At 38.8% G+C, this 23,093-nt stretch overlaps 2 protein-coding genes across 3 annotated transcripts; both read right to left on the bottom strand.

Annotated features, from left to right (window-relative positions):
* Positions 1 to 661: 661 nt before the first annotated feature.
* Positions 662 to 18,201, bottom strand: mfsd3 (major facilitator superfamily domain containing 3). 2 transcript variants are annotated; one of them, XM_024276028.2, is made up of 6 exons: positions 17,991 to 18,201; positions 16,696 to 17,506; positions 8,408 to 8,555; positions 6,479 to 6,579; positions 4,223 to 4,332; positions 662 to 2,817 (listed from the first exon to the last, which is right to left on the bottom strand). In XM_024276028.2, the coding sequence occupies exons 2-6, from the start codon at positions 17,384 to 17,386 to the stop codon at positions 2,611 to 2,613; spliced, it is 1,257 nt and encodes a 418-aa protein (XP_024131796.1). In that variant the 5' UTR covers positions 17,387 to 17,506; positions 17,991 to 18,201; the 3' UTR covers positions 662 to 2,610. The 2 variants fall into 2 exon arrangements, with proteins under 2 accessions (XP_024131796.1, XP_024131797.1); XM_024276029.2 differs by lacking the exon at positions 17,991 to 18,201 and adding an exon at positions 17,847 to 17,970.
* Positions 18,202 to 19,286: 1,085 nt separating this feature from the next.
* On the bottom strand, positions 19,287 to 23,092 carry anxa1a (annexin A1a). Its single transcript, XM_024274992.2, has 12 exons — positions 22,937 to 23,092; positions 22,324 to 22,403; positions 21,641 to 21,731; positions 21,331 to 21,425; positions 21,138 to 21,251; positions 20,842 to 20,932; positions 20,651 to 20,730; positions 20,340 to 20,484; positions 20,163 to 20,258; positions 19,995 to 20,053; positions 19,789 to 19,911; positions 19,287 to 19,706 (listed from the first exon to the last, which is right to left on the bottom strand). The coding sequence occupies exons 2-12, from the start codon at positions 22,381 to 22,383 to the stop codon at positions 19,647 to 19,649; spliced, it is 1,014 nt and encodes a 337-aa protein (XP_024130760.1). The 5' UTR covers positions 22,384 to 22,403; positions 22,937 to 23,092; the 3' UTR covers positions 19,287 to 19,646.
* Position 23,093: the final 1 nt, after the last annotated feature.

Genomic DNA, 23,093 nt, shown 5'->3' with positions numbered 1-23,093 from the left:
ACAGTTTCTCCGGAGTGATTCTGTCAATCTGCTCACTCTTATCCACCTCTGCTGGATCCAAACTAATTATGCAACTATTTTATATAATATTAAACTATATAATATTTAAAAATGAAGATACTGAATTGCCAAATCCTCCTAAAAACAAGGCCTGTAATTTTCATCACATTAAAATATCAACAATGTGAGAGAAAATGTGGAAAAAAAGATCCAGAAAATCCAATCATCCTCCCAGACGAGTGCAGGTCTACAACTTTGTTTCTGGTGTGCTTTGACAGCTCTTTGGTCTTGGCCATAGTGGAGTTTGAAGTGAGTGTGAGGACAGTGATACGTTCAAACAGGTGCCATTGATACAGGTAATGAGTGGAGGGCAGAGGAGCCTCTTAATGTCCCACTCTGATCGTCCCTTGATCCATTTTAACCCTTGTGCTGTCTTATGGGGTCCAGATGACCCCACCATTACCTTGATGAGTGATCCCTTCCATGACAAAGGGGGACAGGATTTTATATCTGCCACGGACACCAGTGAGGATAAAAAATCCTGGAAAAAAAAGTTCAGCGCGCTGTCTTGGGTCTAGATTACCCCACTTTTACTGTAAACATGCCTAGAATAGTGACTAAACAAAAAAATAAAGCAGCACCAATAAAAACAGACTCAGCGTTTCATTGAACAGCTTTATTTCCTTAAACATCTCAGCTGAGACAAGGATGTGCTCTGTAATTATTTAAATATGGACTTATTTGCTACCAACTATTTAAATAGATGAGAAGCCCAGCTGTTTGAATTAGTTCACCATATTGAAATGCCTTTATTTAAATCATTTTGGCATGCCACCTCAAACTGCTGGCTTGAACCTGCATAGTGAATACAATTTAAGACTTAAATTTGATCTATACATTCTCCTAAATAAAAAAAATGTTTATATTTGTATTTAAAACTAGTGGAGGAACTATCTTATGGGATAAATAACTATGAAAAGCTACAATATTGTTTGAATAAATATTGTGTATTTTTTCATATATAAAAAAACTACAGTATTTTCCAGTGTGACTGTATATGGAAGTTTTCATTTTTTAATAGAGACAAACATAAGAAGATGGCACCATGCACTGTGTAAGGCTGAGAATCACTATGACACTCTGTCCACTAACAGAAAGGATTATTTGACTCCTGCAATAAAGCAGTTAATTACTTCCAATGAGTGCTCCTTATGCAATGGCTGAACTACATAAAAGCTTTCCTTTGAAGACAAAGCCTCTGCAAATGCAAACCTACTGATTGGAGTAATATGTTTTAATCACAGCTGATAAACCGTTGTTTTGTATGGATCATCTACTGTACATTCTGTGCATTTATAATGTACCATCCAGAGGCAAGAGGTAGCAGAGATTTACATTATTAAACTGTAAACCATAAAACATGGAAGAACGACTAACACCTACACAGTACAGTGATACAACAAAAGTGCAGCAATGATGCTTTTGGCTATAGCTCATATTAATGGCTTATAAGGATATTAAAGTGGCACTGAACATAAAAAACTGCTTTGACTTTACTGATTTTTTTTATATCTCAGGGTTTTTTTTTAGCCAAAAAGTGAAAAATCACTCTGGTGACCATTCTTTGTGCTTTTTTGAGCTACTCTAAAATGTATTGGCAACTACGTTGTTATATACAAGAATGACAATTACTATAGCCAAAATATGAAAAAGTTATTATCAAATTCTTTTACCTAACATCGTCTAGCATTACCTGCTTCTATCTAGTATTAGGGCCACCATAAAAATAAAATTACGAGAATAAAGTTGTGAAATTTTAACAAAAGAAGTTGCAATTTTACAAGAATAAAGTTGTAGATTTATGATTTATAAAAAAAGAAAAATATACGAACTGATAAAGGCTCTAAAGACATTAATCTAATAAATTCTCAATTAAAAACCTATGAAATTTTAACTTTAGTAACATAACATTTTACTTGTTTCCTCTTTTCTCTTATAAATGTACACACATTTTCTAATACATTTACAACTTTATTCTTAAAGACTTTCTTTTCTCATGAATTTATAATTTCATTCTCGTGAATTTATTTATTTTTCAATTTAATGGTGACCTACGATTACATCCTTACTCCCACATTTCCTTTTTTGTAGTCATTTACTAAAGCGGAGTCACTTAACTTTGATCTTTCAAGCTCAGGTTACTTATGCTATATTTAGTACTCAAGAGGTCTTTGAATTATATTTTTTTATAACTGCTAGGATATGAAAAAAAAACACAAATTTTGACTCATAAAAGCAAGATGTAAAATCCAACAACAGCCCCTTTAACAGTGGTGAATTTTCTTCTTAGCAAAATTTAGACCTTGTGATTCAAGTTTCATCAAGAAAGCTATTCCTAAAATAATAATGCTAACCTACAAAGAAAAGTAGTTAAGACTTTTTTTTTAAATGAAACATTTGATGTAAAACCTGATTGGCCTGTAAGACCACAATAATATATAAATGAAGGTTTAAGAATGCTGTTTTCTTTTTGAATTACTCACAGTCAAGTTTAAAACACTACTGTTGTGCATCAGCGCCTGCATTGGATCAGAACTTTTCCGTATGGTTTTATTTGGGCTGGTCTTTCAGCTGGTGCTCTCGAAGAGCGCCGGTGAAAGTAGCTGTCCACACATGAAGAGCTGTTCCTGCAGAGAGGCTGAGAAAGAAGAGAAAGGCTACTTGGAATCCGAACCAGTCCACCAAGCCTCCAGCCAGCGCGCCGAACATCAGCTTCCCCAGCACCTCCAGAGTCGCCAGGAAACTGTAGTGGGTGGCCTGAGAGAAGAACGGCAGCCAAGAGTTTACACGAAAGAAAATAGAAGAAGGGGGTGGTGAAAAATGAAAGAAAAGAAAGGTGGGACAGATAAGACAAAGTAAATGAGGGAGTTTGAATCAGCAGAAGGAAAAGACGACACTGTTTGCAATACAGAGGGAAACACAACCCTTTTTAAGGCTACAATTAGTCACAAGAGACAGATAAAAGACATCTAAGGAAAAACGCTCCATAGAGGAAAAAAGTCTGAAGGAGGAAGCGTGAGACTTCGGCCTCAGATGATGGCAAAAGGCCAGATGTAGAGGAGTATCTGATCCCTGCCTTACAGCTTTCAAGATGGAGTGAAAGAAACAGAGGGAGAAAGAGAAGGGCAGATTACCTAATCTCTCTGAACTTCCTTCCTCTGCCTCTGAGCCCATGAGCCATTCAGCAGGACACCAAGACTTGCAACCTATACTGACCTAATTTATTATAATTCTGTGTGGACACATTTTTGTAAACACATTTTTAAAAAAATTTAATGAAAGTTTTCTTTTACTAGAACCAGATTTAAAGCTACAGTTGAACTTTATTCTTCCTAAGTTTGATATTAATAAAACAAACACTGTTAGGTTTTTTGCTAGGTTGTCCGTCAGTATTCAAACTACATACAAGCACAGAAAAAGAATCACACTGCAAAAGCCTGTGAGACCAAATCTAAATGGGGTGTCTTTATTCTGAGCAGTTTCTTCTCCTTCTCCCAGGGATCATTAACAAGCACTCACACTATCAGCTTTCTGCTCCTGGATAACATTACTTTCATTAACACGCATATATGTATATATTTATACACACACACATACACAACGCACAGGCGAGCTAATGCTTCTGTGTCCCAGGTGTGCATATATGCATCATTCACTATAAAGCAAATGCAGTAAACAGCAAAAAATATGTACCATAGGAACATCTCGAATGAATGGACCATTGTGATCATTCTCCTTTGCTGTGTCGGGAACCCTGATACATGAGCTGAAGCCTGTTGATTTCCTGGCCTTTCTTCCGTACATTAACACTCACGGCAATTTAAATGATAATTTGTCACCTTCAGAGATTGACTGAATGACATCTTAATGGCTGTGTGAACAACGATCACCTCCAGGCAAAGATGCCCCAATTACAACGGGGACAAAGGGAGTTACGCTAAAGTGGAGAAAACGAGAGAGGACGGGGAAAAGTTAGAGTAGAAAAGGAAACGTTTAGAGTGTCGAGAGGACGCAGAAGATGGTGAAACTTAACAGGTGTGCTGATCTACATGCAGGGGATCTACACTCTCCAGTTATCTAATATTTATAATACAGCACAATTATAGCAGACAAAAAGAGCAGGGTGACTAGAAATGATATTGTTGAACAACAAGTATTTTACCTGAATGCTTTCCTCTGCTCTCTGGGTGCAATGCATCATGGTAGTGAAGGTGAGAGTGGTGATGAGACCACCTAGGAAGTGCTGAACGCTCATGCTCAGGACTGCCATACCTGAGTGGAGACATACATGTAGGAAAATCATCAGAAAACATCCAACAACAGAGACCCAGTAATAGGAAAACGCTCGACTTGCTGCTCTGCACTCAAAGCAGAAAGACTAAAGCAGCAAGAAAAGGTAAGCCGAAGTGCCACTACCCCCCAAAACACATCGAGTTATCCTCTGAGGGAAAGTGGCAGAGCAGTGTTGGGAGGTGGGGGGTGACACAGAGGAACCACACAGCCTATCTGTCACTGCTCCCACAAACACTGAATTATTCACTCCAGCTGCCAGAGTTTTTTTTGCAGAATAAGACTCTTCAGTCAGCAACGCCAGGCTGGTGGAGTCACACAGACAACACCGCCTGATCAGACTGAAAGAGTGGGAAGTGGAGGGTTATCATGTAATATTGAACATCTGAAAGTGAATGTTTCTCTGTTTTGGAGTTTCTTTTTTCTGCAAACCTTTTGTTCTGGGGGTTTGAGTGGAGGAGCTTCAGCTTATACTTTGACACGTTTGATGGGAGAACAGGCATTTCTAACGGAAATGAATAATGCGGAAGTGAATCCCGCAGCTTGCAAGACTGGCTTTGCAACGCAATCTGATGTGTCAGACGTAGCTGAACGATGTCCTGTCTGTGATTCCCTAAAGTGCCATTTACTCACACTCAGTACAGCAGAAATACTGTGCATTTCTTCATATATGCACATATTCATATTCTTTGATGAATACAATCTGCAAAAAAAATCTTTTTTTAATGAGAATATTGAGATTATTGTTACTGACTTATATAAATGACATGTCTGTGGATGTTTTGAAATTTGATTACGTCACTGATATTAATGATCCTTTATAACCTGAATCTATGATTGTAGAGTATAAATATTCGATATTAAGTCCTGAACTGGATATTGATAATTCATGTAGAGAAAATGGTATGGTCGAGCTGGGGTGGAATTATATAAGTTCACTTCCTTCCACTCCCTTTCGAGCGATCTATTTGTGATTTATCATGGAAAATGTTATTTCATGTATTATTACCTGATTGTTTGAAATAAACCATTTCATTCATTCATATATTAACTGAACCTAAGCAGAGTTCATTAGTATCTTACAGGCCTGTCAAAATTCAAAGCAATAGACAATTCATAGACCATGAAGACACAGTATATAATGGGCTCAATCATCTAAATTATTGAAAACGTAAAACTAAAATGGTTACTTGACCTTAAGCAGCTGCAAATTATAAAATCTGTGGTCAATTAACTTCACGATTTTTATGGCATTTATCAACAAATCTGCTTCTACGGACCCAGTTTAAGGGGAGAGCATTCTTGTGCCAAAATGAATTAATTTTGATTCAGATTTAGGAAGAAGTTTAGATTCATTTTAACAACAATTCAATTCATATCACATTTTGTGGTTGGCGATATGATTCATAGTCAATATCGGTTCATTTTGAACGATCCAATTCATTCATTCATTCATCTTTTTGGACGCTTTGTCCCATTCGGGGTCTCTGGGCTGCTGGAGCATAACATGATTTTATAAAGTTATAGGTCAATTCGATTTGATTTTATTAACAACTTGCCTCAGACAGATTGATCTGGTTGGATAAATCGAGTCATCGATTGATTATTTCTAGAGTCTGAGTTGGTGTGTCAGCTGTTGATGTTTTTTTTTTAAAGTGTCTCACTTTTTTTTTTTAAACAGTACTGTTGTTCATCTATTTTCAGAATCTGCTGAATCTCTTTTGGAGTCACAGGGCTGTTGAACACAATCAAAAGTGTCGGGCAAAGGCAAGGTATGACCTGAACAGGTCACCAGTCTGTTGCAGGGCCACGTTGACATGAACACCTAGAGGGCAATTTAGATTTTACTTAAGAGGTATGTCTTTGGACTATGAGAGGAAGTCGGAGTGCCTGGAGAAAACCCAAGCATGCACGAGGAGAAACTCCTGCAAACTCCACACAGAAAGGTCCCAGCTGGGATTTGAACCAGGGCCTTTCACTGTGAGAAACAAGAGCGCTAACCACTGTGCACCCTTTCCATTGTTGCACTTTTGGTTTTTAACTAAAGTGCAATTAATTTGAGGAATAAACTTTGCCTCAAATCAGCATTTGAACATATTTATATTTTCAGTTTTGGATCATTTCTGACCTTTCAGGAGTGGTGATGGCTCCAGCACTGTCAGTAGAGAGCTCTGGAAGACCATGCTGACGGTTCGCAGCACAAACACACGTCGCATCAGAGCCCCGATGCTGGAAAAAAACAACAACAAAAAAAAAACATCAGCAAACGAGGTAGGTATCAGATATTCATTCAATGATGTGTGATGACAAACTGCTGGTTGACACTGCAGCATTTAAAAAGCACAAAGAACACCAACATTTAAACGTGCATATTCATTAGTAAACAAGTCACCAGAGACTAATTGATTTGCTGTCAGAACAAGAATATCATCCCCCTGTGGGTTTGGTTAGTGACGTAATCAATAACCTAAGGAGAACCCCAGCATGAAGAAGATAATTAATGACTATTAACATACATCCAAACACACATCCACACATGCTTGTACTGACACTATTGTGTGACAACAGGGATTAACAATGCCAATCACTCAGAGGATACCTGCCACTCAAGGGACTGTGTGTTTGTTTATGCCTTTTTGCATGTAATTATTTATGTGTAAAAAAGGTTGTGAGGGAGAAGGCGTCTGCCACAGGATTTATAATTTAACAGACTTTTAATGACCAACTTACCTGCATTTTAATCTCACTCTACACAAAACTCTGATTTATTTATTTTTATTTTTAAACGGTTGTGCTTACACCTCCTTCCGCCTCTTCTCTTGACTTGTGGCTTCTGCTTACCTGCCCGACTGGAAAACCAACCCGGCACTATTCAGATGCTAAAGACATTCTTTTCTTTGCTGCTCCTTAACCTTCCTTCTCAATGATAGTCTTTCATAACACACACTCTCAGGAGATGCTGAGGTTTGTGTGTGTGTGTGTGAGAAAGAAAAACCTGCCTGGCTGCCACCTCACATGGGCCAAGCCCAGATAAGAATGGCCGTGTTCTCAAGTTGCCAATGGTCGTCCTAAAGGGGTCACTCGCTGACCAGTCAGCCGTTTCTGATGGTGGAGAGGATAGACCTTCCAACAGAGCTTTTAGAGGTGGGACAACAGCCTAGTGGACAGCCCTTCCACTGTGTATAAATGTGTAGGTGATAAAAAAGTTAAGAACCAAAAGGTTTGTTTTGTCCTAAAAACTTTGTATAAATGAGGTGAATTTCTAATGAACTACTGCCGCTCTGCAGAAATGATGTCTTAGAAAACAACTATTTTTTTTTTATTTTGGCTAAAAATGTTATAACAATAATTAAAAAAAACACAGAAAAAAGCTTTTAAAATAGATCAAAAGATGATCAGAGTGGGACTTTAAGGACCTCTATCACATTATCCTGGTCAGGTGGCTTCTTCTTCAGAGATTTGACAAGCAATACAACCAACCATGCACACCCAATTCTTAACTTTTTTACCCCCATCTCATTTGCTGTATCTATCTTCAAACTATAGGTAGAAAGTCCAGAACGCCAGGTTCACACTGGACGCGCTGCAAAGCAGAGTGTGCGCGGTATCAACTTCATCTCCAGCTCCAAAAATATGTTTGGAGCTGTTTGTCAATCGTGGTATTTTATTGTGAAAAATTGGTTACATTTTGAAAATTGACCGGGTTTTCTCGTGCATCGTGTCAGGGTTGATTCTTATCGAGCAAAAAATAGACACCAAAACAATTGTTGCATGGCGCGTCTGGTTTGCTGCATGGCGTGTCTGCTTCGCGTCTGATGTAAAATACACTATAGGTTAACAAGGGCGCTGAATGGAAGTGGCCTCCATTCTGTGCCACTTCACAGCGTTTCGGCGTGCGGTGTGAACCTGGCGTGAGAATGCCAACAGAGTTCTGGGGGGTGAAACCAAACTCCATTTGAAGAACTCCATCTCCAAATGTCGTGCACCCTTTTCTTTTTACTAAACTCTTGTTTTTTAAACTAGGGAGTAGTTTTAAATCAGTGTTAATCAAGACTACCTGAACTGTGCGAGTAGCAGCCCCCCCAGAGACGAGCCACAGATGGAGAAGCCCATGGCGATCACTCCATTCCAGAAGCCAAGCTCTCTTGCCGTCATGTGATGATCCAGCAGGAAGAGAGGAAACATGGTAACTGCTCCCTGCTCACCTGCACACACACAGGACAAGGAGAGAAAAAAGACAGAAAATTAAAGGTAAGAAAATTGTAAAAGTAAACAAACAACAACAAAAAAACAGGCGAGAAGTTAAATGCGATTTTCTGCTACAATTGGAATCCTATTTTGTAAAGTAAAATAAAAGTATTTTATGCCAATGACTATGAAAACTGCTTTTAAACCTTAAATATATCGGATAATTCCTGAAGACATAAATATTATCGTGACAAACAAGTATGACGAGGAGGTTTAGCAGGAGCCCTTGAAAACCTGCTTCCCTGAGATGACGACGGCACCATCAGACGGAGCAAACTCTTCGGCACACCTTGGCCTATTCCCGGTAAGTGTCAATAATAGATGCTTGACAAGCAAAAGAGCCCCTCTCAATCACTTTTATCAGACAGGGGCTTGGCACTTTTCCTGAAGCACAAAAACGAAGACACGACGAAGACAGAAAACTTCCACGGATGAAACAGACCTCACAAAGGCGTTTCCGTAAAGAACGAAGTTTCTGTCAGGCAGGGAGACTTTCTCTGAGCGGTGTGGAGTGTTCTGCTGAACATTACAGTAAAACATTCACCGCATTCAGTGGCGTCGACTACACGGCATTATTATATTAATGGAGACTGACTTCAAAAAGATAGTGGGACTGAGGAGCCGTGTGAGTGACAGCTCGGCTCCCAGACTGCTGTCAAAGACGACACAACACAGCAGACGAGTCACACACTCAGCCAGCCAGGAGACAAACAAAAATAGAAGAGGAGGGAAAAAAGACAGATGAAACGGAGTGAGAAATAAAAAACCATAAGAGAAAGCAGAGAAGCTCCCAGTGACGGGAAGAGCGGCGGCAGAATTAGATTGTCACTGCTGTAACAGTGGTGTGACAACCTTGCAGAAAAGTGGAGGACATGTGGATTTTGTGCGCTACAAACATTTGTCCCTCGCGTTTCACTGCTGCAGAAGATCAGATGCCGAACACAAACAGGACTGACTTTCTGTCATATAAACCAATTTAGCCAATCACAAAGATCGCTGGCTGCTGGGAGACAAATCTGCCTTGTTTTAATCTTTTAATAAAATATGAGAGAAAAAAAGCGCAAGGGAGTCACAAACTGACACCACTGCTAACAACAAAGCTCTTTCTCGTTAGAACAGTAAATGCATCATACAGTTTATGCACTAAAGCTGTCGCCTCGTTTTACATTTCAAGGAGAGGCATTATTATCATTCACATAAGATGCTATTACGCTTAAAACACATACAGCTAATGCTCAAACAAAAACTAAACTGATAGCTTTGTTAATAATTTCTATAATTTGTAAAAATGTAAATTTAAATCTGCAAATAAAGAATATTTTCAAACTTTTGAAACAAAGAAAGTAAAAAATGAAATTGAATATTGTTTCCTTGTTGAGGTTATTAGTCAAAGTGGGTTTAGGGACTTATCAGCAACTGTAGCAGTTTAGAAAGTGATTTCTACTTTCTACAGGATGAACAAATCTACTGTCCATGCGATGATGTATTCCTGAATCGAGATAGCCCAAGGATTTTTTTTTTTTTTTAAACTTGTTACACAAGCAAAGTATTACTCCAGTGTTTATGTTCTCGTGACATTTTTCTGATGATGGAGGACAGAAATTAATCTTCAAATTGCATTCTAAATGATCAATCAGGCTTCCAAAAGGACTCAAACACCACAGTGACCTGCACAGGCGATCAGTGAAGAGGAAAGCCACCTTCATCACTGAGGACACCACTCACCCTCTCCATCACTCCTCTCTGCTGAGATACACAACACGGTTGTACAGGACAAACATCTGGAAAACATCATCTATCCCCAATGCAGTCACTCTGCTTAACACTCAGTAGCACTTATGTAAACTGAATGTGGATGGTGCATTCTGCAATTTCTATGATTTCTGTGACCTTTGATTTTTTTATGTATTTATTAACTTTTAAGCTATTTTAATTCTTGTATTTTAAGAATTTCATTAATTGAATTGAATTTTAATGTATTCTGCTGAGTTCAAAGATGATTTTTTGTTCATGGAAAGACAATATAGTCTGTCTGTCTATCTGAATGTTTCTTTATTCAAAACGTTGCAGACGAAAAAATGCTGTTTGAAAAAGAGATTATTTGTAACGTACAAAATACACTTTGGGGGCCACAAGGTCCCTGCTCTACTCTATTCTGATGCAACCACTTACAGATAAATAGATCTATGCACGTCTTGATTTTCCTCATCTGAGCTGGAATCTGAATCAAAACTGTACGGCTGGATAGCGCCAGTATTACTCGCCATTTTTGTTGCACCAGTAATGTTAAGTTGCGGCTGTAAGCTAGTAGAAGAGTGCGTTAACAGAGAGCTCTCATAACGGGAAGGGAACGGGGGCGGGATTGGTCTGTGCCAACAGCCCCCCCACCCCACCCCCAGAACTCAAGAGGGGAATTTTTTGATGAACTCCTGCCACTCTGCAGAAAATATGTCCTAGAAAACATCTTAGGTATATTAATTTTGCATCATCATAATTAAAAGACCACTGGGATCGCTTTTACGAGTTAAAAAAAAAAAGATTGAGTGGGTCTTTAAATGGTTCAGAAGTTTATGATTTCCAAACCTTTGGCCCTTACAGCAAACTTTTCTATACTTGACAGTGGTACTAAGGATTCAGTTCAATCACATGCAGAAATTGCCTACAAACAGGGGTGTGGTATTCTGATTAACCATAGACCCTTAAACTGGGATAACGTCTGAGTGTGCACAACATTTATCAGGATTGTCACATCAATTTTTGGAAAAACAAAGGGTCTGTGTCATCGTGGCGAGACAGAAACAATGGTGGCTATGAATAGGACTCGTCTCATTTTAGCCCAATGAAAAACGACAGGTCATGTGACTCCCCCATACTCAGTCAGTTTGCATAGAGTGAATGTCATGGTGACACAGCAATTTTGTTCTTTGCTATGTCAAGCTTTAAAAGTTTCTTTTTGTTAAAAAAAATAAATCAGCATGTGGTAGCTGCACAGAATAAAATCTCCAGGCAATTTTTGTAAACACTATTTGTTATTTGTTGTGTAACACGGTTCGAGACTGATCACCAAACAATTCATGATATTTTGAGGGCATTTTTATCAATCCAATCCTTTTTATTTGCTGCCTGCACTGTGGATTTGCATCAGCTGTGCTCCAGCCTCAGTGCCACTGATGTCCCACATGTTTTTCACTTTATCTCTGATATGTCTTTTTTGACAAGAAGGTTCACTCTTATAAGTTCAACCAATTATTGAGTTGCAGAACAGCAGCTATGCTCATTCTAGTTTTCCATAAGCTTTCTATGCAACAATTAACTGCAGGGATTCTAATAAACACCTGAAAAGGTTTAACAAAGGGAAGCACCGGGAGGAAAAACCAGAACAAAACAGGAGTGTAAAAGAAAGTGAGCAGAAAACATATTTTAAAAATGAAAGTACCAGCAAAAAACAGCTATAGCAAAAGAGAAGATGACAGCCACGACACGAGAATGGCAGCCAGACAGATTAGCAGATAGAAACGTCAAAGATTGACAGATTGATTAAACAAAAAGAAAAAAATGATGGAGATCTTTTATGTTTTTTATTTCTTTACCAACTGAATCAATTCAGCAGTCTAACATTTTAGGTGACCAGAATATACCAGATCGTTAGCAAAAACCTGACAAGTCTAACGGAAGAAAACAAAGTGAGTATAGGTTTGGTAAAGTAACTGCACACAGAACATCAAATGGCACTTAATAAAACCATATGCATTCACCAAACCAAAAACAACTTGACTTCTAATAAATGTTAAGTCAAACAACCCACCTGCTCACCTATGATCAACTCATGGTCAAATACTGAGGACATTTGCACAAACTTCTCGATCCTCTCAACCACATGCAGCACAGTGGTCTGTAGTAACTAAGGAAATCATTACAGCAGCACACCAGCATGCTGTGTCAAAATAGACATTTGCACCAAAGTGGAGGTTTAATGTATTTCCGTGCACCTATTAGAGTCAGGAAATGAAAGGCAGTGGATGCTCAGCATTAGGAAAACTTATTATATTTTCTACCGAGCTGTAGATTTGAAGAGCCACTTGAAAGCGCAAATCATTTCAAGGTGGTGTGACTTGTGTGTAGGTGTGTGCAGCAAGAGAATGGCAGAAACACAGAGTTGGATGGCAGGAGGATAAGCCGGAGAAGAAGGTGAGAGGTCAACGAGGACAGTGAGGTGAAAGCCTGACATTGTGGCTTAAACAAAAGAGCTGACAGAGCAGCAGAGATCACTGAGGACACAGTCAGCCTTCAGAATGACATAATCATTCAGCACAATAAATGAATGCAGACATATGTCTAATGTTTAAGCGGGGCTCAATGCATACATACTTTTTGTAGGTATGAATTAAAATTTCTTTAAAATTTCCTCATGATGGATTTATGCAACTAAACATGCTCTAGTGCATTTTAAATCCCACTCCAACTTTTTTTTTTTAATTGTAAAATCGTTCCCAGTGGTCTTTTAATTGTCATTATGCAGTTTTTAGGCAAAATCAAAATGTCTGTGTCGGTTTTTAAGAAACTTTAACATCCAAATTTGATCATAATTGTGCTTTTTGTGTATTTTTTTCAACATAACTGGTCCATATTCTAAAATATTTTCAAAAGACAAAAGTAAAGTCTGCTAACTCCATCTTAAGAAAATAAAACTATTTTGAATGCTATTCATGTGAAAATATAAATCAAAAATTAAAAATAAAGATTTAAAGCTTTAATATTCTTGTGAATAAAAAGATTTGAAATTAATTTAAGAACTCTTGCTTTTTTCCGCAATTTTACTTAAGTCGGCAAGTAATTAAGTACTTTCATATAATCTTTTCAACATATTCTTTTTAAACTGTTGGATAAAATCAATGCATTTCTTTAAGACTCCTATTAATTTCCCTCCATCTGTTAAGTTTTGTAAACTTGTATTTATTATTTATTTATTTAACCAATTTAATGACAAGCTTTGTGCACATTTTAGGTTTAAGACTTCTTTTGCATTTTTAATGTTCTCAATCTCATGGATCTTTATTTGTCTTTAAAATAACACGTATATTAGATAAGAGTGCTTTATTTGCCCCTTGCACATTTTCTTTTGCAATTTTTCCCTCAACTTTAACCCAGAAAAACATCACAAATGTGTTCTGTGGTCCACTTGGTCTGTGGTATAAACATAATTTTCCTTTTGAAAAAAATGGGTCTGAATGGGTGAAATTTACATTTAACATAAGTTTTTTTTTAAGGAATGCATTAAAATAGTCAAATTCACATAGGAGTCATGATGGTTTATTTATTACATAAAAATGAACTTGTTGCAAGGTCTGCTTGTCTTCTAACAGTCAACAAATTTCCTGACATGATGGGATCAAGATTTTGAAAACACAAAAAATAAAAATAAAATAAAAAGTTAAATTTATAGAGATTAAATGAATCCACCTGTTTTAAAGTAATTCTCTAAAATGTGGCAAACCTACTTTTTCTATCAGACCATTTAAAAAAATAAATATACAAGATTGTAGTAGGATATTAACACATTTTTTGGCAGATCCTTGTTATCTGACTATAACACCAACAACACCGTTTGCATCCTTGCATTTTTTTTTTGTTTATCCTTCCTCCTTCCCACCCCTCCCTTCATCCAGACAGTTCTCCCAAACTGTTTGTGGCCTCAGATGGCACACGGGTCACGGTGGGTGCATCTCTGCTCATAGTGGATGGGGGATTGAGGAGACGAGTGGGGTTTGAGTGGGAAAAGTGGGGGGTTCAGACGGCAGATTACCAGTCTCACACCAACATAGCCCTGAAACAAAAACAATACTGTCTCACACAGACAACTATGCTGGCATATTACGGTCCAATCTAAAATTTCAGATGACCCTTGCCTCTTTTTTTTCCTGTAAAGGTAGGAAATACTGCAATTACTACAACATGAAATGCTAACAAGTGACATAACTGTTAAATCGTGCCATTCAGAGTAATTATTGTTGTAATTGTGAGCATCAGCCAATAGGGAAGTTTATATATGTGTATGTGTGTGTGCCAGAGAGAGTGTTTGTTGGAGGGGGGCTCCCTAGACAGATTAGAGGGTCCAGCCAGCCTTCATATTTAGTCTAGTAGTGTCGTCTGCCGGAGCTTATCCGATTACTGAGCCACCCTTTACACTCTCTCAAAAACACAAGCTCACCAACTAACAGTTAAAAAACACAAGACGTGCACATTGATGCACAAGCAAAGGCTGTGCAAATGTGAAGAGACAATTATATTCCCACCACCCACATACAGATATCCACGTAAACACACATCAGCAGGATACTCCGTCTTCCATTTCAGCTTCAGAATGACACAGACACAAAGACGCTCTAATCCTTACATAATCCCCTTCTGCTGCCAAACACCAAACTCTGGACATATCAACTCTCACTCCCACACATACAGGATTGACTATCCAACCCTGATTTAGCTTACCTGCTCACTACAACTATAATACATTCACACAACTAACTGTGTGCATACTCATTTAGGCTACTTTTGTGCTTTTAATGGTAAAAGGTGAAATAATCTACCTTTACAACTTCAAAAACAAGAACACATTTTTTAGAGTGAGTGTTTTTTAATTTACACATTGACCCTGCTTAAAAAAACAATAAAGTAAACTTCATTTAGACATATCTTCCGCTCAACTTTTTCCAAGCATCTTATTTAGTCTTTGCAGAAACACCAACAGTGACATCTAGTGGTAAACTCAGGGCTACACATGACTACAGTGATGCAAAATTCATGACATTTATTTACTGCTTAAATATCTATGTCATTCTAATTTTCAAACAAGATAAATAATGAAAACTAAGTGGAAAAAAATTCCTTGACTGCTTTAACATGTTAGTAATATTTTTTTAACAGCAGTCTATATGTCTGAACTAAAAAAAAATATTAAAGCTAAAATAAAAAAATGCATTTGTAGAATTTATATAGAATGTATGAATGAACATAAAACAGTGCTGAGTTTTTTTAAATCTTTCCAAACAGCTTTGAATTTTGCAAAACCAGGAATCTACTAATCAGAACATTTGAGGCTCTATTTCTAAATATAAATATGCTCCTTGGAAGAGTTGTTGACTTAATGGTACCTTTTCTGTGATAATCAGTGTTTGAATTTAAACCAAAAATAGGGACTTTGTTAAACACTGGAGTGGATGAAGTGTTTTTATGGTATCACAAAAATTACCAAGTTGTTTCTAATTTCATCCATTTTCCTGACCGCTGTGTCCCTTTCGGGGTCGCGGGGGTGCCGGAGCCTATCCCGGCTGCTGAAGGGCGAAGGCGGGGTACACCCTGGACAGGTCGCCAGTCTGTCGCAGGGCCTGTTTCTAATTTGTATAAAAATATTTAGGGATATTTTTTTTGTCTAGAAGTGTTTGACAAAGTTATTAAGAAAAACTGAACATGGTTCTGTCATCAGACAATGTGTAAGGAGCAATAAGTCGCAATAACTTCACTTTGTCACATCTTAAATCTGTTCCTTTCTATAGAGTATATTTGTGCCAGCAAGTTGCGAACAAAACTCACAATTTTTAGATCAAAAAATCCTAAATTGCAAAAAAATATATATATATTAATTTTTTAAGAATAAAACTTCATAATTACGAGATGGAAAAAATAAATACTTGCTTTCAAATACTTTTTTTTTGCTCTCAAAAAATATTTTTGTGTTTGCAACTAAAATGTTTTCAGATGCATTGTCTCTCATCTAGCTTCCTCCCTATCATTGTTTTTACACTTATAAGGTTCAGTGACATATGTGCCACTAAACAACCTGCTGATTGGTCTATATAATCTCTTTTTGTTACCAATGTGGTGGTACAAAAATCCCTTCATACATGTCTGGGACATTAAAGTGTAGACTTTTTATAAATTAATTGTAAACTGAGTTTCATTTAAAAGTATTCACCTGTCATTTATATAAAACACACAAATGTTTTTTTTTTCAGTGCATTTGTAAAACTTTACGTAAAGACAAACTAAAAGCAAAAGTACAGCTACAGACCTGAAGATAACCAGGTTGTTTGGACCTACCTAGTTTGTAGGTGAGCACATAGAGGACAGTCCATGGTGTGCCTGGGACCGCCAGCAGTTTCCTCCATATCCTCCATGGCCTCACAGCTTCACCTCCTCTTTTGGTGCCGTCCGCCTGCTGGCCCCGTACCGTCTCATGGTCCAGAACTGGGGTTCCCCACACAAACAGGGCCATCCCTGAGTATACAAACGTCAGCAACACAAACATCCAGCTCCATCCAGCCACATCGATCACAGCCAGCAGTCCGCCTCCTGCGAACACCGACCCAGCTTTATAACCTACAACTTGCGCCGTATTACCCAACCCCAGCTCCCCACGTCCTTTCAACAACCCCACAGCAGCTCCATCTACAGCAATGTCCTGAACGGACGCGAGGGTGTTCATAGTCAAAAGAGTTCCAGCCACCCCCCAGATATGTGCCTCTGGGGCCAGAGCGGCACTGCTGAGGCATGTCAGAGCAAGGCCACACACTGTTGCCACCAGCCAGCGGCGCTTGGTACCGACCCGGTCCACCAGAGGTGCCCAGAGCACCTTGAGTACCCAGGGGAAGTAGAGGATCTTGGTGAACCCTATGCGGGTGAGTGAGTGACCAGCTCCACGCAGATAGAGAGGAAGCAGAGAGGACTGAAGACCATAGGGGATGCCCTGGACGAAGTACAGCAGTCCAAGGAAGACCAGTTTGTCATTCATGATCTAGATCCAGAAGAGGTTGACTCATGCAGCCACTGGGGAGTTCCATGGGTCAGGTCGCTGTCATTGTTTTGAATAGCTTGGGCTGAAAATTTAACTTGAAGATTTAGATGGACTGACCTGGAAAAACAAAAAGAAAATAAATGATAGATTGTGGCGCCAAATTTGATCCTTGTTTTATGCAGCACTGACAGGCTAACTGACAGCTTATGTAACAGCTGATTCTGGAGAGCAGCCTTAAAAGGTTGGGTTCTCGCTGCTGTTTTACTGCTTCTTTGCCCAGATCAGTTACCAAGCACCTTATGGCGACCACGACAGGCCGGCTTTTACAGTCACTCTTCATAGGCTCGTTAAAACAACACATTTAAGTCACATAATATCATTTTTAAAATGCGTCTTCATTTTAAAACACATAATAATTCAGGTTTGCAGCTAATGGTTGAGAGACATTCAGTGTTACCTTTAGCGGGCTAGCTCACAATGCTAATCAGAGTTATTAACTAGCTTAAAACACGTTTACTCTGAACGTCGTTCATTTGTTGTCACAGAGATGAATATTGTCATAGTTTTTAGCCCGGTGTCGGTAGTAAAAAAAAACACGTACAGAGGAGGGAGTTACTTGGGTCAGCTTTAGCTAATCACACCGGGTCCTCCGCTTGTTTACAGTTCGGGGCTGAATGAGAGTTGAAGTTGCCAGGTTCTGTGACAGCATCCCTCCTTTGAGAGGAATAAACCGGGGGAGCTTTTCCTGAACCCTTTTTCTTCTTCAACCTTAAAAAGTTGGAGCAGCTGGTTGAAGCAGTGCAAAGACAACAGCGCCATCTTCTGTAGGAAAGGAGTATTTATTAACTTGTCTCTTCCCTCAGACTGATGAAAATCGTGTTTTTAACATGTTATTATGGCATTTTTCTGATTATGGAGGTCATATTTAAAGAAAATATATGAGTATTTCTTTATTCAAATATTTGTGCATCGGGAACAGACAAAAAAGAGAAAAAAATAACTTATTTGTAATGTACAAAATACACTTGGTGGGCTACAAGCTCCCTGCTCCACTTTATTTCGATGCATCCACTTACAAACAAATAGATCCATGAACTTTTTGGTTTTCTTGGCCGGAACCGTTATCTAGATCAAATCTATACAGCAAGATAGCTCCAATATTGCTTGACATTTTTTTTGCGTCTGTAATGTTCGCGGAGTGTGAGAGGCTTTAAAGTGACAGGAGAGTGTGTAAACCGTAGATATATATCATGACTAGGATTATATAGTCCATGGTGTAAACAGAGAGCTCTCAGCTCCCCAGGTGAGGTTGCTCCACGTCAACAGTCCCATCCACAACTCAGATGGGAATTTTAATGAACTTCTACCACTCTGCAGAAAATGTGTCCTAAAAACAGTTTTTTTAATTTATTTATTCTGACAAAAAATTGCATTATTGCAGTTAAAGACCACTGGGAACACTTTGCAAATAGATCAAAATATGATTAAACACGTGCTGTAATGCTGAGTCTCATTTTTCTTATCTTTCAGTTTCCTATTTGAATTCTTCACCCCAATGTTTTAAAAAATATACCGTCCTCAATTCCAAAAGTAACAAATTGCTTCAAGAAAATTTTTGGTTGGAAGATCACAGGTTCGGTTCCTGCCTTGCCCACCCAAAGTGTCTTCAGGCAAGACCCTGAACTCCACATTGCTGCTGGTGGCATCTACTAGTGGTACCAGTGTAAAGCTGCAGAGATCCCATCAGTGTGTAAATGTGAATGGACCTTCAAGGAAGGTAGAAACACTCTAAATTAGTTTATGTCATTGCAGTTTTATTTTGTAATGACATAAACTATGTTTTCTATATCACTCTTAGTGCTGTGTTTGTGTAAAATAAAAAACCTTACAAAATAAGTCTTCGTTAGAAAAAGCTTTTATTTGCAAATGTCAAAGCTCCTTCAAGGGTAACACTGACTCTAAAGAAATTTAGCACGTGGTGATCTGAATGCATCTCTTAAAACACCCACATAAAGCTGTTTGTGTGCAGCATGGGAGAGATAATCTAGAGATTTCACATCTATGCTGAAATGCTTTGGTTTGACACTGAACAACTTGCATAGAATATATGCGATTTGGCAATGCTAATCTTTTACTGATTGCTAATTGTCTAGACAGTTGCCAAAAAGCTGTCAGCCTGGTATTACATTGGGCACAATGCAAGTCAAGGGACATCACAGGAGATTGTTCTTTGAAATTGGATCCCATTGACGTGATTTTAGTTATCTCCTCCACAGAGAGCCAGCAGGATCTTCTCGTAGTCTCCTTTAGTGTCATCCTATATTCAAAAGAGTAAAAATAGTTTGTTTAATAGTTTATAAAAGCAGGAACTACAAGAACATGATGGATCATCTGCTCACCAGTATGTCTTTGTACAGTGTTTTTCCGTAGTTTTTCTTGTATTCTTCCTTGATGAGTTTCATATCGATCTCAGATCGGCTCACCATGATCCGAGTCAGGATGTTCTTGCGGGTACCTTTACCCTGATGAATCAGAAAAATAAATCATTTTTGTTAGTGCAAAATCTAAACTGTGAATGTTTGTTAATGTTCCACATGCGCGTTACCTTCATGGCCAGGTAGAGCTTCTCTGCAAAGAATGCAGATCTGCTTCCAGCACACTTTACTGAAATTATATTAAATTGTTTCAACTTATTTCAATTCAATGCAAAGAAAAAATGTTGATGAAATTGAATGATCTTTATTAAAATAAAAATGCAGGTATCTGATTTTACCGAGAGCTGTGAGACAGCTTTCAATGTCTCCCTTCATCTCCAGGTCGATGGCTTTAGCCATGTCCACTTTGCTGTACTTAGCATACCGTTCAAACACTAATAAAATAGAAAGTGTTAAATGTTTGAGAATGATAAACAGAAAGGCGGTTCAAATTTTGAGGATGATTGCTGGCTGACCTTTGCGAAGGTGGGGGCCACTTCTCGTGGTCAAAATTTCGATGAAGACGGAGCAGTCCTTGCCCTTCCTCCCCTCCCCAGCCTCGTACAGAGCCCTGGCATCGCTGTCAACGAGTTGCTCAGATATCCCTTCAGTCCTGCCGGCCTGTGTCATGCAGAAACTCATGTGTGAACTCTTGTTACATTTTTTTTCCATTATACCTTTAGAGAGAAGTCATTTTTTTTATTACAGTAGTATCACTCAAATTGTATTTGCATCGTAGTTCTGTGACTTAAAATTGCTCAAAGGGATGAGAGCTAAAGATGTGTACCTTGCAGAGAGCAAGAAGAGCAGCTCTGAAGTCTCCACTGGTGTCAGATCGGATGTCTTCCTCCAGGTCCTTCTTGTATTCTTGAAATTAAAACCATAAAAGTACCGTTTTTATACCCAAACTCAGGTACTCTCTAAAGACTTTGAGGTAGTGTTTTAGATGGTGTGTGGTTCATCTTTGTTAGCTCGTACCTTCCTTGTAGGCCTTTTTCAAATCAATGATCTGTCTGTTGTTTCTGGAAGCGAGAATCTCAATCAGGGTGTCCTCATCAGTTCCAAGACCCTGAGGCAGGCATGTGTGAACAGATCAATTAAAACGTGGAAAGAGATCGTTCAGCTCAAATTAAGAAAACTGGGGAAAATTGAGGAAACAGTTGGTTATCATTATATTCCAGGTGAGGCCAGAGCTCTAAAACTGATGTTTGCCAGTGTTGATGTTAACAAAAAGTTTGTGCATTTGAATATATGTCAACTTAGTGTGTTTTCACCTTCATGGCCAGTTTCAGCTGCTGGGCATCATACTGAGCTGGTGTTTTCAGCAGCGCCAGCACCACTTCCTCCAGATCTCCTTTCAGAGCACTTTTTAGAGCAGATTCCAGAGGCTGCAGACAAAAACCAGGTGTAACAATCAGGGAGGGGGCGCTGTGGAGGGCAGTCCCACCTGTGTGCCATGGTCATTACCTTGCCACTCGTCTGCTGGTAGGCCTCCTTGATTTGCTGCCTCTGTTCGTTGCTTCTTTTGACCAGAATTTCAATGATGGTGTTTTCATCCACACCTGCCATTCAAACAACCAGACATGAATTAATCAATGTAGTCACTTTTCACCACTTTTATAGACTGAGTTGTAGTGAAACACATGGTCCAGTAGAGGGGGTTGTTAGCATTCCTAGAATAAACAATGTTTTTCATTCCTGGACGTAGAAGCTCTAAAAAAGCCCATAACACGTTCACACATGCTCATAAGTATCCATCCTCTCCATTTAAGTTCACCTTTTGTCTTGATGGCCTTCTCCAAGACTGCTGCATCTCCACTTGGGCTGAAGTTGGGAGCAGCAGTCACAGTTCCCTCATTCCTGAGAGCCTGAGAGACAACACAGATTACTCCATGTTGACGAAATACCCGATTTCTGCTCTTTCATTTACAAAAGTGTCACTTTCAAATTGGGGAAAAGTTCAAATGCATCAGTTATGAAGCTTAGACACAAAATTTTGTAAAATCCTTATTAAAACCTCCACACACCCCCCCATTAGATTACACTTAAACTTAGTTAATGTGCTTTGTTTTAAATCTAAAGATGCTATGAGCTTGTGCAACTTTCTCTTGCTTCATCCACAGGAAAGGAGAAGCAGTGTTTATTCAGTTTGCTAAGTTCAAACAGGGAGGGGCACATTTTCTGAGTCACGCTTCCCAAACTTTTAGTAGAACCATTACTCTCCATTGCATGTTACAACAGCAAATCAAGAGATCTCTCTTTAATTCCAGTCAAATCTCGCATTTGATCTGACTCTTTATCTTCATTCTTTTTTGTTTGACTTCTGTCGTATTTCTCTATTTCTCTTCTCCCCTCCTCTTTCTGTCTGCTCATTCTTTCCACAGCAGCTTGCCACAGGAAGAATTGAAAAAAAGAAAAACAGAGTGGTTGGCCTTAGCAACTAAGAAAATAGCCACTCACTGAGTCATCAGGCATGCCCAGATAAACTGTTTGCTGCAGGAAGGCTTGGATGAAAGACATGGTGGGACGCTGGGGTCAGTCTGGAGGGGAGAGACAACATCATATGAGGAGAAATGGTTGATTCTAGAAAGTAGTATAAGAAAGCAGTTAAAGTACAAGAAAAGAAGTAGACAATATTTCTGTCTTTTTGCCTCAAAATAAATTTCATCTGTTAAATTTGTTTACAGAAATAGGAAAGAAAGAGCGTTTTCTCTTATCATCTTTAACCACAAAGTATGTTTACTTAAGATTTAAACTACTGAAGGGGAAAGTTTCCATTCTAGCAGAAATGCTCCCAACCACACCCACATTTAGCACTGCTTTACGCAGCGTCTTCCTTTCAGTCTCCTCTCACGCAGTACAGACGGATGGCTGCTGCGGAATTTAACTTTTGACAAACTGTAGTTGCGCTACAGACACACAATCAGCTTTTTATCAAACTCTCCTACATTCCATCAATTCTTTCTGTATGTAAAAATCTTTCAGTCATCTTGATATGCTTCAATCTTAGCCGAAATAGTGACCAAAAATCCGGATAACTAATCGAAAACTTCACGCTAAATAAAAGACTTACCGAGAGGCTTCAGAGGGGAGACGTTGGTCTCACTGTAGTCACTGTGGCAATTTTTAGGAGAACAAAAACCTGTACTTATACCCCCTTTAACTCCACCTAGTAACGGGCCCGGCCCACGCGCAGCTTTACAGCTGCCGTCGGATTGGAGCGCTGTGGC

Source organism: Oryzias melastigma, linkage group LG9 (genome assembly GCF_002922805.2).
Source record: "Oryzias melastigma strain HK-1 linkage group LG9, ASM292280v2, whole genome shotgun sequence".
Classification (NCBI taxonomy): domain Eukaryota; kingdom Metazoa; phylum Chordata; class Actinopteri; order Beloniformes; family Adrianichthyidae; genus Oryzias; species Oryzias melastigma.
Note: the sequence above shows the minus strand (reverse complement) of the source record. Positions and strands in the feature narration are given on the sequence as shown.